This window comes from Schistocerca gregaria, chromosome X (assembly GCF_023897955.1).
Source record: "Schistocerca gregaria isolate iqSchGreg1 chromosome X, iqSchGreg1.2, whole genome shotgun sequence".
NCBI classification, from domain to species: domain Eukaryota; kingdom Metazoa; phylum Arthropoda; class Insecta; order Orthoptera; family Acrididae; genus Schistocerca; species Schistocerca gregaria.
The window spans coordinates 572,997,899-573,014,477 of NC_064931.1; the positions used below are offsets into that span (position 1 = coordinate 572,997,899).

The following is a 16,579-nucleotide window of genomic DNA, read 5'->3' on the forward strand; positions in this document are numbered from 1 at the left end:
ACACTCATCGCCCTGCCCCAGCACCAGAGAGAGATTAAAAACCTGAGAATAAAAACCACTTTCCCGGAGGAAACCAAGAACCAGGGAGACCATCCGGGAATCGTGAGCCATCATCAAAGGTAAAGTGCGGGGGAGTCTGTACTTAGCACGCAGAGCCAAAAGAAGGGGGCATTCAACCAAAATGTGGGCTACTAACTGGAAGGCTCCACAACCACAAAGTGGGGGTCGCCCATCACGTAAAAGAAAACCATGGGTCAGCCTGGTACGGCCAATGCGGAGACGACACAGTGTGATGGAGTCCTTCCGGGAGAGGCGAAAGGAAGAACGCCATGGGCCTGGTGTCACCTTAATCGCACAAAGTTTATTAGACAGGGAAGTAGCCTCCGAAGAGTTGGCCCATGATTGTGCGACGTAGGATTTGATGTGAAGCTGTAAATCCGCTGCAGGAGGGGTTACAGAAAACGGGGATAAGTGACTGCTTCCCCAGCCAAATGATCAGTGAGGTCATTACCCGAGATACCCACATGGCCAGGGGCCCAAAGGAAGTCAACGGAACAAGCAGCATGGTGAATATCAGCAAGATGGTCATGGATGGCAGAGACCAAGGGATGGCGCAAAAAACACCGGTCAATAGACAGAAGGCCACTCACTGAGTCCTTACATAACAAAACACGGTTGTTTTGGGACTGTTTAATAAAGGTAAGGGCCTGGGAAATTGCCATCAATTCAGCAGTAAACACCCCACATGTAGGTGGCAGCAGATGATTTTCCATTCCAACAGAGGACATGAAGGCATACCCCACATGATCAGCAGAGTTAGAGCCATCAGTTTAAAAAACAACAGCATCCCGAAACTCCCATAAAATACGTCGGAAAAAAGAACAGAACACCATCGGTGTGGGGGGGGTTGGAATCTTTCGGACCTCAGCGGAGATCCATACGAATTCGAGGCTGAGGAACTAACCAAGGGGGTTGGAGGGTAGGGAGCGAGGAAGACAGGACAAAGAAAGAAGCTGAAAATCATGGCAAAGAGACGCAAGGCGGAGCCCAACTGGTAAGCCCGCCCGAGGGCGGGAATCAGGTGGGCGACGTCCGTGGTCTTAGAACAGGATAGAATAGGAAGGACGAGTGGGAGAGGAATGGACAGCGAGTGCATAAGACACTAGACGCTGGGACTGCTGAACAGAAAGGGGGTGGGGGATCCCAGCTTCAACCAGGGGACTATCAACAGGGCTAGTAGGGAAGGCACCAGTGGCCAAACATATACCACGATGGTGGACTGGATCCAGTACGTGCAGTGTGGAAGGAGCAGCCCAACCATAAACTTGACAACCATAGCCCAAGCGAGACAGAACTAGAGCATGATAAAGACGGAGCAGGAGGGAGCATTCCGCACCCCAAGAGGAGTGGGCAAGGAATCAAAGGACACTGAGTTTACGGAAACATACTACCTTCACGAGTCTGATATGGGGCAGCCAAGTGAGCTTGTTGTCTAAAAGAAGACCCAGGAAACGAAACTGTGGGACCACAGGCAATTGTTGTGCATCAAGATAGAGCTCTAGATCAGGGTGGATCGGAGTACGGCGACAGGAATGGACCACTCATGATTTTAAAGGAAAGAATTGACACCCATGTGAGAGGGTCCATGCAGAGGCACGCCGTATAGCTCCCTGGAGCTGCCGCTCTACAGAGGCCATTGAAGAGGAACTAACCCAAATGCAGAATTCATCCACATACAGGGCAGAGGCGACCAAAGGACCGACAGAGGCCACAAGTCCATTGATAGCAATGAGGAAAAGAAGTACACTCAAGACAGAACCCTGTGGGATGCCCGTCTCCTGGGTCCATGGAGAACTAAAAACAATACCAACCCGAACCCTGAATGACCGATGGAACTGGAACTGGCGGATAAAAATCTGGAGTGGGCCCCGAGGACCCCACTGATGAAGGGTAAGTAAGATGTGATGGCACCAGTCCGTGTCATAGGCCTTGCGTAGGTCAAAAAATACTGCAACCAAATGGCGGCGCTGGGAAAAAGCCTGCCTAACTGCCGATTCCAAGCGAAATAAATGATCGATTGGAGACCGTCCCTCTCGGAAGCCACACTGGTAAGGGGACAATAGATCCTGAGATTCGAGGAGCCAATTGAGCTGACGGGCTACCATCCGTTCAAGTAACTTACAAACAACATTGGTCAGACTAATTGGCCGATAGCTGTCAACAAATAGGGGGTTCTTACCAGGCTTAAGGACAGGAACCACAATGCTATCCCTCCACTGAGAAGGTAAGTCACCCTGGAGCCACATACGGTTAAACACCCGGGGAAGATGTTGCCGTTGTGGAGCACTGAGATGTTGAAGCAGTTGGTTATGAATGGAGTCTGGGCCCGGGACCGTATCATGAAAAGAAGAAAGTGCGGAAAGAAATTCCCATTCAGTAAAAGGTTCGTTGTAAGATTCTGACTGACAAGGGGTAAAATATAAGGTGGAAGCTTCGGCCCACTGTTTCCGGTGAAAGAAAGCAGCCGGATAGGAGGCTGATGCTGATGCCATTGCAAAATGGGTCACAAGATGTTCCACAAGAATCAATGGGTCTATACAAAGGCCATCTGGGAGGTGAAGGCCTGGGAAGGTGGACTGCCAATGGCAACCTTGGAGAGAGCAAAGTGTAGCCCATACCTGTGACGTAGGGACAGTAGTACCGAGGGAAGAAACAAATTGTTCCCATCATATCGGCTTGCTCTGTTTGACTAAATAACGGACTTTAGCACGAAGGCGCTTAAAGGTAATAAGGATGGTAACGGATGGGTGCCTCTTAAGATGTTGCAAAGCACTACAGAAATCCCGGATGGCAATGGCAATGGCCGTACTCCACCACGGGACTTGCCGGCGACGAAATGATCCAGATGTGCGTGGTACAGCAAGGCTAGCAGTGCGAACAATCGCGTCAGACACGGCACGTAGGACGTCATCAATACCACCCGACAAAGAGGAAGAAAACATGACCTGTGCAGTGTATAGAGGCCAATCGGTGTGTTGGATAGACCAACGAGGTAACCTGTCCATCGGTGAGTGGGAAGGGAGAGAGAGAATCAATGGGAAATGGTCACTATCACAAAGGTCGTTGTGTGGCGACCAGTGTAATAGTAATAAAGGGAGGAGAGAGGGAGACGAAAGAGAAAGATCAATGGCAGAAAAGGTACCATGACTGGCACTGAAATGAGTAGGGGAGCCATCATTAAGGAGACACAAGTCATGGTCTGTAATAAACTGATCTAAGAGAAGACCTCGTCTAGATTGAAATGCACTGCCCCACAAGGGATGAAGAGCATTAAAATCCCCGAGAAGGAGGAAGGGAGGAGGAAGTTGCTGAGGAAGGGCAGTTAAGGCAGCAGGTATAAGAGTCCTGTCACGAGGGAGATAAGACTGCAAACCGTGACCTCAGAGTCCAGGTGGACCCTAACAGCAACCGCTTCCAATGTAGTTTGAAGAGGAATCCACGTGCTAGCAATGTCTGTACGGACCAATGTACAAACGCCACCAGAAGCCTGCCGGGGTCCAACCCGATTTCAACAGAAAACATGGAATCCACAGAGGGTCGGTGAGTGATCATCAGTAAAATGAGATTCCTGTAGAACCACAGAAGCTTCAGAGTAAGACGAAATAAGGGATTTCAATTCCGGAAGGTGACGGTAGTATCCATTACAATTCCATTGGATAACCACAGAACGATGATTTAAATGGGGGTTGAACAGGCTAAAGCCAGTCATACCGCTAGGTCACCACCCGTCACCGAGAAGGAAGGGGCGACATCCATGAACGACAGGTCAGAATCTGGTGGTGAAGCCGGAGATGGGACCTCTGGTGACACCAGAGGCTCTTTGTCCCGGGACTTATGTTTCTTCTTTTTTTCTGGTTGAGATCGAGGAGGGCTGTGTGGCATAAAGGAGCCAGCTGCAGCTAGATCGGGAACAGAAAGAGATCGGGTGACCTGGGGGCCGACGGACCGTGGTCGTCGCGTGGCAGCAGACCTTTGGCCTGGAAGGTGCCGAGGAGCGGCATCCCGGAAGGCGCGCCCTTGACCGGCAGACACCGAAGGAGTGAGACACTTCTCCGGCTCGGGAGGGGGGGGCAGCGCCCAGAGGAGAAGGTGTGGGAGCTGCGGGGGAGGGGAGGGGAGAGGAGAGGAGAGGAGAGGGGTCTGGGATTGGGGTAAGGAAGGGATGAAGACGTAACTAAAGCATAACTAGACGTCATGGACACAGGGTGAAGACGTGTATACTTTTTACGAGCCTCTGCGTAGGTTAAACAATCAAGGGATTTATACTCCTGTATCTTCTTTTCCTTCTTATATACAGGGCAATCTGGTGAACATGGAGAATGATTGCCATAACAATTAACACGCACAGGAGGGGGAACACAGGGTCTCCCCTCAAGGAGTGGACGTCCACAGTCACCACAGAAATGGGCCTGCGAACAGCGGGAAGACGTGTCCAAAATGCAAGCCCTTAAAACACCTCATAGGAGGTGGGATGTACAGCTTCACACCACATCGATAAACCATAATCTTTACTTTCTCAGGGAGGGTATCCCCTTCAAAGGCCAGGATAAAGGCACCAGTATCAATGCGATTGTCCTTAGGACCCTTCTGAACACGCCGAGCAAAGTGAACACCCCGCCATCCGAGATTGTCCCGAACTTCCTGATCAGTGTGAAGGATGAGGTCCCTGTGAAAAATCACACCTTGAACCATATTTAGAGACTGGTGGGGGGTAATGGACACAGGAATTGTGCCAATATGGGTACAGGCACGTAAGGCTGCACACTGGGCAGCTGAAGCAGTTTTGATCAGCAACGAACCCAACCGCATCTTGCTCAGGAAGTCCACTTCGCCGAACTTGTCTTCAATCTGTTCCACAAAGAATAAAGGTTGGGTAATGTGTGAAAGTATCATCGTCAGTCTGGGTGCAAACCAGATAGGGGGGAAAGGTCTTGCCCCTAGCCGACGGGCCTGACCCTCTTCCCAGGGGGTAGCCATGGAAGGGAAGGTCAAAGGGGCAAGAGAAGCAGCACTGAAAGAATCAGTTCCACACAGAGAGACAGCCGCAGAAGAATGACCAGAGTTCTGGACCCGTATGCATTTCATTTGCATAGTGTCCGCCCTGATACCACCCACTCTGATTAGGGGCTCTCCTCACGGGCGCCATCCAGCCACAGCAAGGGCCGCCTGGCATGGCAGCCATTGCCAGGAGTTCCGATGCTCCAGGATGACGAGCAACCACTCCAAGGTTTGCATGAGGAGGTCACAGCTCAGGTATCAGAAGTGTGATCCCTGTGTGTTCTGGGGGCTCAACCAAAAGGGTACATAGCGACCCCACCACACGGGCTGGCTATCGTGCTGGCTATGCACCCTAGCATCAGACAACAACATGAAAGAAAGGTGGAATGTACTAGGAGGGCACACATCGGAGAAGGTGCTCTTCTCCAAATGGCTCACACTACGGAAGAGAAATTTAGTAATGGAGGTCGAACCCCAGAGGGGGACCAGGGAGTGCCAAAAGGAGGAGGTAATTACGCAACAAAGCTAAATTGCAAAACCAACGGAACCAGGAGGATATCGGGGGCCAACATAAGCAAGGACACCAAGAGAGGGAGAGGAGAGGGCGAGGAGGAAGGAGCAAGGGGGGAAGGGGAAGGAAATGCACCCCTGGAGAGAAGGAAGGCTGCAATAGCTCGTGGCCCCGTGCTCGCCACGCACGTATCCCCTGAGGGGGAGGGGAGGGGGGGGGTAGAGAGTAGAGTGGCCCTTGCCCCAATCAGTGTTGCTGAGGCATCAAAGAGCACTGAGATGCGACCACATATCTGCTGTAGTTGACGAAGATGGGGAAACCGTGTCAACCAGGCATCAAAGCCCAGTCCCAAAAAACGAGAGTCCACCACATTGAGGGACTGGCCATTAAGGTATAGGTTGGGATGGGGATGGACTGTGCGATGACAATGGAAATGTGAACGAAGGTTTGGCAGCCAATAACTGGAAGCCATGTGAGAGATACCAAGATTGTGCTCTGTTTATTGTTCCCTGCAGTCTGTGTTCAGCAACACCCATCATGAATGAACAAAAACAAATGCACAAGTCATCAGCATACTAAGAGGGAGACAACTAAGGTCCCACAGCTGCTGCTGCCAGACCACTGATAGACACCAAAAGAGAGGGACACTCAAAACAGAACTCTGTGGAACACCATTCTACTGGAGGTAAAGATGCTACAGGAGGTGCCAAACTGTACCTAAAAAGTGCAACATGAAATAAAGTTCCGGATAAAAATCCAGAGCGAGCCACCAACCGAGGCCCCACTCATATAAGGTGGTGGTGATGTGGTGATGCCATGTGGCATTTATGCAGATTGAAGAAGATTGCAACAAGGTCTTGACAACAGGCAAAAGTCATTCGGACAGCATACTGAGTGGCCTTGGTGAAAAGCACCCTGTGTTGAAGGGAACAGGTCCCGGGATTTGAGGACCCAATACAGCCTTTGATTCCCATTGCATTCAAGTAACTTGCAAAGAACATTGGTTAAACTGATCAGTTAGGCTGTTTACCCAGCTTCAAAACTGGAATAATGACTTTCTCACCATTGGGAATGGAATTCCCCCTCGCTTCAGAGAAAGTTAAAAAGGGCAATTTGTGGCATTGGTTAGCCACCAATAAATGTTTAAGCATTTTATTGTGCACCCAGTCCAGTTCAGGAGCCATATCGGGACAGAGAGCAAGGGTGCTGGTGAATTTCCCATTTGCTAAATGGACCATTACAAGGCTCCAGGAGACAGGAAATAGAAGACACAGGGAATCGCTCCCAACAGTGTTTGAGAAGATGCAATGCAGGTTGATAGTGGACTGATGCTGAGGCCTGGGTGAAATACCAAGCAAAATGCCCCGCGACAGAGTCCAGGCTGGTGAGGATAATACCATTCAGTGAAATTCTTGGGGCACCTGTAGGATGACAGTGGCCAAAAATACACCTAATCTTTGTTCATACGCGTGAAGAGGGAGTGCGCAGCCTTATGGTGGCAACATTTAATTCCCAACAAATTCATTTCTGGTGTTTAAGAAGATAGTGGACACAGACATGAAACTGTTTGAAGCCCAGGAAGTGGTTGAAAGATGGATGCCGTTTGTAGCACAGGAGGGCACAATGGTGGTCTTTAATAGCCACAGCAATTTCCGGGGTCCACTTTTTCCAGAAGGTTATCCCCCTGAAAAGCCTGGATGAAAGTGCCGGTATCAACACAATTGTCCTTAGGACCTTTCTGGACAAAATGAATGCCCCACCGTGCCAGTTGAGTCCTGAGTTCATCATCAGATTGAAGGAGAAGGTCCCTGTGGAAAATAATGCTCTGCGTCATATTAAAGGACTGGTGAGGATTAATGCTCTCCACGATGTCATTTCTCTTAAGAGCTCACAAGCACAAAGCGAAGCTGATTGACTGGCAGAAGATGTTTTACTAAGAAGGGAGCCAGATTGCATATTAGTAAGGGAGTCATCTTAACTATTCTTATCTTCGATGTGTTCTACAAATAAAGAGCAGTTTGGTAGTGGTGAAAATTTCCCCGTCTGTCCTGGAACAAACCAAGTACGAGGCAAGGGTTTTCGCCCAAGCCAGTGTTCTTGGTCCTTTTCCCAGGGGGTCGCCATCAAGGGTAAGGCTGAGGAAGCAAAAACAGGACATGGTACCACCCACTCCAATTGGTGACTCACCCCGTGGGTGCTACCCAACTACAGCAAGGGCTGCGTGGCATGGTAATTGTTGCCAGCACTCCCGGTGCCCCAAAATGATGAGCAACCAATCTTAAGCATACAGAAGTCAGTGACAGCTGAGGCATCAGAAGTGTGATCCCTGTGTTGTTAGGGACCTCAGCCAGATGAGTGCATAACAGCCCCACCACATGCACTGGCTACTGTGCTGATGAACTTTCTGTGTGTGTGGGGGGGGGGGGGGGGGGGAGGGGGGGGAGGATGCTTCCTCAAATGCTCATGCTACTGAAACAATTTAGAAAGTGAGGTCAAACCCCAAGGGTCTCCAGAAAAAGCCGAAGAAAAACGGAGAGTGGAAACATGAGATGAGACTGTAAAGGAGTAGCAGAACCGAGGAAATAGCTGGGTCATCTAAAGGAAACACCAAAGAAGAAAGAGGGGGCAACAAGAGGGATGGGAGTTAGGATAGGAAAAGAGAGGGCATGGGAAAGAGAATGCAGGCCAAGGGAGAAGAAAAATTGTAATAGTGTGTACACCACACATGTAGCCACATGACACCTGTGGGCCTCCTGGAGGGGTCAAGGATGTGGAAGGAAATCAACCATGTCCTTTCAAAGAATCCCAACATTGTCATGGAGTGACTTAGGGAAATTTGAGAAAAACCTAAATTTGGATGATTGGACTCGAATTTGAACTGTCATCCTCCTGATTGCAAGTCAGTAACCTCTTTGGCCACTTGACCTCATCCATAATTTTTTCTAAATAAATGGCTTAATATTTCAAGGTGTCATTCGAGTATTCTCAAACAAAATGAAAATACATTTTTAACCCAGTGTATGGTTGGCAGAAAACATATGGCCATAAACTTCAACAAAGAGGTGGTGGAAAATATTTTTTTTTTTTCTTTTCTTCTACACAGAACAATTCGTTTCTGTCATTTCAACTTTCTTGTCGTCACACATATTTGCTACATGAAATGTTGGTTTGTCCATGAATCACTAAATGGAAAGAAATGTCCTCCTGTATTCTGCAGTATTAAATCCAAAATTTTTATTATTAGTATGCAGTGACTACAGTTTGTATGGTCTCCAGTAGCTTCTCATATTACCACTGTTCAGTAGATAAAAAAGGGTCTTTTCCTGGTAGACCACTGCTTTTGTACATATCAGTTCAGACATAGAGGAAGTCACTAAATGTTGAGAACAAATTACCTTTTTGATCTAAATCTTTATACACAGATTAGTGTCAATAAATATCTGCTGCTGTCTGAAACAATTCTCCATCGGCCTGAGTTAAAAAGTGTTAATAATAGTGTTCCTGTGTTTGGTCTAAACTATGAGTGCATTCCAACACTACCTTAATCAAAACCCTGCTAGCTTTCCAAAGTTACACTACGCAGAACTGTTTATGCTATCAAAAGGTATGCAGATGTTACCTACTTTGGCAGCATCAAGCAGTACAACACTATGTTTTGGCAGTAATCTGCCAAACATGGCAGCTGTTGCACAGCCCGCTGATCCTGCACCCACCACCAAGAGTTTACAACTGAAACACACACATAAACTTGTGTTGTATTTATCTTGTTTATGTGAAAATAACTATCCAGTAACACTATACAGACATGATATACATGTTAAGTTACAAATTTTATTCATTGAATAATACACTGGTTTCCACTAGGTTAATTAAGCAAATATCACACTAATATTTTGGCAAAAACGTGAATAGAAAATAATGAAACATAGCTAAAGAGTATTAGACACCACATCACATCAATAAAATGTTGAAACCACAGACCCAAATAAAAATTTGTGTTTTGACATAAAATGTCTTTGAAATGTATGAAACTTACATGCAATTTTGGTATAGCACAAGTAACAGACATTGTTATTAGCCTGAGCAGAAATACAATAGATAAAATGATGTATGCAGATTGTGCTGATAAACTCCATAGGAAGCGAAAGGTACTTATCCCGCAAATCCACTAGGCACACAGCAAGAGTCTAGGCAAAAGGGCTGCAAGTAATAGCATGCCTCCCAAGAGCATCTCAAACAATTTTAGTTTTTCTGCACTGTCTGGATAATATTTGTGACATTTCATCCTGATGTGGAACATGTCAGTAAGGTCACAAATATCATACATTTTGTATGTGAAAATATGGCTACATGCTGGCCATTTACATAACTGGATTTTTTGTTTGAATCTTAATCTAGAACAAACTTTAATAAATGTGAATCCTTGAAGCTATTTCTGTTCTTAGTGTTATACTTATGATTTCTATTATTATTTTCAAATAATGCCTAATTGTTTGTAAGGCCAGTTGTTAGGGCACCCAATTTTTTTAAACAGCTGCCTATATGAAGCATGAGAACAGACACCAGATATGATCATTATTGCTATGTAATACTTGGATACATGCCATGGCACCAGGCCGCCGGCACTCTTACTTTGAATATTCGCCAACAGCATCTGCATGGGCCAGCCACACTACTTGTACACACAGCACAGCATCTGCCGTGCTGTCTACTGGAGCCTTCCTCTTTATAAGTGCAGTACAACAGGCACTTGCCCTTATATTGTGTTTATACTTATTGTCAGCAACTACTTGTGTCAGTACCTGGATTGCTTCTACGTTTGTTTCTGTATTCTCAACTTTTGTTGGCTTGTGTTAGGAAGAAGAATAGACTTTGGTTCATTGTGACAGTGCTATTTTTTGTGTCTTACAGTATGAAAGAACTGGTGACAAGTGCGGTGTTCACTTTTACATGCTCGGTCTGCTTGTTCCTTCCATTCTTCTGCCCATGAAGGCACAGTGCTCCAATCTGTCCTTGAGCAGCAGCAACAGCGGCGGCAGTGTCTTACAGTTGCTACCTTCAACGTGTTGTAAACATTGACTAGGCAGGTTTCCACACCATTGGAATACCTGCTGCCTTTCCCCCCTTTACAATAATGTGGTCAAAGACTGCGACACTTATGGGAAGTGGCTTCAGCAACACTTTCTTGCTTTTGGTCTCACTGAAGCAAATGTGTAAGACTTTGTTACTTTTTTGGATTTCTCCTCAGATTTGTCACTTAGGCCAAATCCAGGAACCTGAGTTGCTTTCATTCGATGAAATGTGTAAGTTGTTGTCCAGTTATCACCCCCCCCCCCCCCCCCCCCACACACACACACACAGATTGCAGATTGTTACTGATGGTTGTCATTATATGTATACTGACTGGTTGGTTCAAAAGAAGGGGAAGGGCCAAATAGCTAGTTCATTGGTCCCCTGTTCCAAATAAAACAATACCACAAGGGTGAGAATAAAACAAGCAAGACAGATGACAAAAAATGGAGATAAAGGAAAAACCACAAGAATGACCGAAGGGCAACAAACTCTTAAAATGGAAAAAAGGGGAGAAGACAACCACAGAAATGCAAGAAACAGGTAGAAGACAATAAAATGACAAAACATATTACCATGGCTGGCTGACCATGACAATAAAAAGGAGAAGCCAGCCACTCTGCAACACATTAACCCTATCACTGCTCTGGACGTGTTAACGCGCGTGCCTTTGTACCTGTACCTGTGAGCTCTGAACGTGTTTACACACACCACCAGTCCTTCTACCTGGTACTCTGAACATCTCTAAGTGTAGACACGTTCAGAGTACCAGGTAGAAGGACAGATGGCACACGCAAACACATTGAGAGCACACAGGGACAGGTACAAAGGCGCACACATTAACACGTCCAGAGAAGTTAAAGGGTTAAAACCTCCACACTAAAAGCACTAGGGTGGAGGACACAGAGGGACAAAGGACATGCACTAAAATTTTGATCAAATGATAAAACCAACCCTCACGAATAAAACGTAAAACTAAATCAGCCAATGAGGCATTGTCAGATAAAATTAGCAGCAATGAGTCCGATAACCAAAGATTGCATTGCACAGCAGTCAAAGTGGGACAGTGCACCAGAATATGGGCCACTGTCAACTGGCCTCGTCATCGACACTGAGGCGGGTCTTCATGGCACAGGAGGTAGCCATGGGTTGCTCAAGTGTGGCCAATGTGGAGCCGGCAGAGAACCACAGAGTCCCTGCGAGAGGCCCGCATGGAGGACTGCCACACATTCAGTCTCCTTAATAGCATGCTGTTTGTTGTGCATACTGAAGCTATGCCTTTCCATCTCACAAAGCCGAAAAACCTGGCAATGTAAAAACGAATGCAGGTCAGTTATTGAAATTCCCATCTCCATAAGCAGTTTATATGTAGCCTGTTTGGCCAGCCTGTCAGCAAGCTCGTTGCCTGGGATTCCGACGTGTCCTGGGGTCCACACAAACACCACTGAATTACCAGACCGTGCCAGGGCATAGATGGACTCCTGGATGGTCACTAGCAAAGGACGACAAGGGTAGCACTGGTCGATAGCTTGTAGGCTGCTCAAGGAATCAGTACACAGAAGAAACGACTCCCCAGGGCATGAACGGACGTATTCAAGAGCACAAGATATAGCCACCAGCTTTGCAGTGAAATCACTGCAGCCATCAGGCAAGGAAAGCTGTCCAATATGTCCTCCATGGACATACGTGAAGCTGACGTGACCATCAGCCAGCGAGTCGTCGGTCTAAATCACTTCATGGCCTCAGTACATGTCAACAATTGAGATGAAGTGACAGTGGAGAGCCGCGGGTGAACTGAGCCCTGTGGGCCATGTGAAAGGTCCAACCGAAGCCGCAGCCTAGGTGTACACTATGCAGGTGTACGCGAATGTACCTCAAGTATAGGTTGTAAAGGCAAGGATTCCAGTTCAGATAAAAGGGATCGGACACGAACTGCTATTGTAAGCCGTGACGTGGGCCACTATTGCAGGATATGAACCGCCGTGGGTGGGAAAAGAAGACAGTTATTCGGATGCGCAGGAAAACTATGAACGTGAGCAACTTAACTGGTGAGCAGTTGTGCACACCTGACGTGCAATGTTGGAACTCCAGTCTCCGCAAGGACGCTGATCACTGGACTCGTCGTAAAAGCTCCCGTCACTAGTCGAATGCCACAGTGATGCACTGGGTTGAGTAAACATAAAGCTGAGGGTGCCGCCGAGCCATAAACCAGGTTCCCATAGTCAAGGTGGGATTGAACAAGGGCTCTGTATAGCTGCAGCAGTGTAGAGCGATCTGCACCCCAGTTGGTGTTGCTCAGGCAGTGGAGGGCATTGAAGTGCTGCCAGCACTTCCGCTTAAGCTGATGAAGGTGAGGAAGCCAAGTCAATCGGGTGTCGAAACCAGTCTTAAAAATCGATTACGTCTCCACTATAGTGAGGGGAACGTCAGTAAGGTAAAGTTCTAGTTCTGGATGAACAGTACGACAGCGACAGAAGTGCATAACACATGACTTTGCGGCTGAAAACTGAAAGTCATGGGCTAAAGCCCATGACTGCACCTTGTGGATGGCTTCCTGTACGCACCGTTCAGCAACACCAGTACTGGTGGAGCAGTACGAAATGCAGAAGTTGTCTGCATACAGAGAGGGTGAGATGGATGGCCCTACAGCTGCTGCTGGACCGTTAATGGCCACTAAAAGTAGAGATACACTCATTACAGAGCCCTGCAGGACTCCATTCTCCTGGACATAGGGGGAACTATGGGAGGCACTAACTAAAGTACGAAGCGACAGGAAATTCTGGATAAAAATTGGGAGCAGGCCTCGGATACCTCACTTGTATAATGTGTCAAGGTCTTAGATACATAGTCTGGAGCGAATAGTTTACTGCAGTTTTGTCAAGTCTAAAATTATACTGGGTTTCAACAACATCCAGGGCAGTGCTTAGCTACAGACGTGCTTCTGTATGTTTATTCATGATACACCTAGAGTCATTTGCCATTTTGCTTATATAGCAGTGATTTTTGTAAAATTTCAAGGTTGCACACATATTAATAGTTCCAGAAAAAGCCAGTGATGTCAGAAGCAACTTGAGCTCGAATTTTTAAATATGGTGGTTGCACTGAGTCACTATAGAGCATGCAACCATGTCTAGACAGTGTGTATGAAACTCAAATTTGCAGCAAGGATGATCTGTCTGCACCAAACACTTCATGATACCAAGTGCTGTAAGGGCTCTTATTTTCAATTACCTTAAATCTGAGAGCAAAGTCAGTATTATGTCAAATATGAGACCCAGCGACCTCACCGAGTCAATAAAACAGTACCCTACAACTTCAGATGAGAGCTGAAAACAGAATGATCACAATTAAACTTTAATATACACAGTTTCTCAGGGGAGAAATTAAAACCTGCTGTAGCAGACCATTCTTCTAATTTCTTTAGTGCAACTGTAATCAACGAGAAGATAATGTGGGACTAGAAGTGAAACAGCAAATACAAAAGTAATTCACAAACAAGGATCACTTCACAGGACTCCTCAATTCGAACAAAGACATGTTTAACAGGCTTCCTGAGGAATAGCTATAACTTGAGGAGCTCTTTCGAAGACAGCAATCCTGATTCTATCCCTACATCAAATTCTGACAAGGAAGGGCTACAGAGAGATGTGAAGATGACCTACGAAATCCCCATTTCTATAACTAACAGATGACAGTGTGTCCACACTGTACAGAAATGAATGACCTATGTTTTTTTTCTAAATTAAGTGACAAAACATTTACTGTTGGTTGGTTGGTTTGTGGGATTAAAGGGACCAGACTACTATGGTCATCGGTCCCTTGTTCCATAAAAACTAAAACCACCCGAAGAGAATAAAAAACAAACAACAGGAAAGACAGCAGACGAAACAAGACATGAAATACTCTGACAGAGGCCAGACAAAACAAATTAAAACACACAGTGTGACGGTGGTTGGCCGACCGTAGAGAAAAAGAGGAAAAGCCAACCACCAAGAACACTTTAAAAACTCAGTTTAAAATCAGAGGCTAAAAGCCAGAATCAACACTTAAAAAAAAAACACTCAGATTAAAGGATAAAAACCCGCTGCCCGAATAACACACAAAACCAAGTCCACCATGGCAGAGTCATCTGATAAAAGAGCATAGAGCGTGTCAGGCATTGCAAGAGTCTGCCTGAGCACGGTTAAAAGGGCGCACTCCGACAGAATATGGACCACCGTCAAGGATGCCCCACAACGACAAAGAGGGGGATCCTCACGACACAGTAAATAACTGTGCGTGAGTCGGGTGTGGCCAATGCGGAGCCGACAAAGGACGACTGAGTCCCTGCGGTTGGCTCGCATGGATGACCGCCACACAGTTGTCGTGTCCTTGACGGCACAGAGTTTGTTAGGGGTGGTCAGACCGCGCCATTCAGCATCCCAAAACGAGAGAACTTTGCGGCGTAAGACTGCCCACAAATCAGCCGCCAGGAGGCCAATCTCCAGAGATGGCGCACTGGTGGCCTCTTTCGCCAGGCGGTCAACAGTTTCATTGCCGGGTATACCAACATGGCCTGGGGTCCAAACAAAGACCACAGACCTGCCGCTACGGGCGAGAATATGCAGGGACTCCTGGATAGCCATCACCAGACGAGAACGAGGGAAACACTGGTCAAGAGCTCGTAAACCACTCAGGGAATCGCTACAGATAATAAAGGACTCACCTGAGCAGGAGCAGATATACTCTAGGGCATGAAAGATGGCGTGTGTAAACACTGCAGCCAGCCGGCAACGAACGTTGTTCAGAATGGTCCCCTAGAGTTAGTGCATAACCGACTAGACCAGCAACCATCGAACCATCGGTGTAGACAACGCCAGAGCCCTGATACGTGGCCAGGATGGAATAAAAGCGGCATCGGAAGGCCTCTGGAGGGACTGAGTCCTTCAGGCCATGTGCCAAGTCGAGCCGAAGGCAAGGGCGAGGCACACACCACAGGGGTGTATGCAGAGGGGCCCGGAAAGGAGTTTGAACAGGGAGACACCCAAGCCAGGAAAGAAGCTATTTGACACGTACGGCGATCGGACAACCCAACCGAGGCCGACGTTCTGGCAGATGGACGACGGACTGCGGAAACAGGACACGATAATTTGGATGCCCGGGCAAGCTAAAAACATGGGCAGCATAAGCAGCCAGTAATTGTTGGCGTCATAACCGCAGTGGAGGGACACCTGCCTCCACAAGTATACTGTCCACAGGGCTGGTTCGGAAGGCACCAGTGGCAAGGCGTATCCCGTTGTGGAGGATTGGGTCCAGCACCCGCAACGCAGATGGGGATGCTGAGCCATAAGCCAGACTCCCGTAGTCCAGACGGGACTGGATTAACGCCTGGTAAAGCCGTAGGAGAGTAGATCGGTCGGCCCCCACCTGGTGTGGCTCAGGCATCACATAGCATTTAGATGCCGCCAACACGCCTGTTTAAGCTGCCGAATATGAGGCAGCCAAGTCAACCGGGCATCAAAAACCATCCCCAAAAACCTATGGGACTCCACCACTTTAGGAAGCTCGCCGTCAAGATAAAGCCGCAGCTCCGGGGGAACAGTGCGTCGCCGGCAGAAATGCATAACGCAGGTCTTGGCTGTGGAAAACTGAAAATCATGCGCTACAGCCCAAGACTGCGGCTTGCAGATTGCACCCTGTAGCTGACGTTCAGCAGCTGCAATGCCAATAGAGCTGTAGTAAAGGCAGAAGTCGTCAGCATACAGGGAAGCGGAGACAGTATTTCTCACAGCCGCAGCAAGCCCGTTAATAGCTATTAAAAACAGACACACACTTAGAACAGAACCCTGTGGCACACCGTTCTCCTGGACTTGGGAGGAACTATATGTGGCCGCGACATGCACGCGGAAGGTACGATACGACAGAAAATTGCAGATATAGATCGGCAGAGGGCCCCGAAGA

At 47.6% G+C, this 16,579-nt stretch overlaps 1 protein-coding gene across 1 annotated transcript in view; it reads right to left on the reverse strand.

Moving 5' to 3' along the window:
* Nucleotides 1-16,579, reverse strand: part of LOC126297531 (sulfide:quinone oxidoreductase, mitochondrial) — a 74,123-nt gene that overhangs the window by 43,551 nt on the left and 13,993 nt on the right. The window contains exon 2 of the mRNA XM_049988439.1: nt 9,193-9,298. Within this exon, the coding sequence (XP_049844396.1) occupies nt 9,193-9,298 (106 nt within the window). The remainder of the gene's footprint in view (nt 1-9,192; nt 9,299-16,579) is intronic.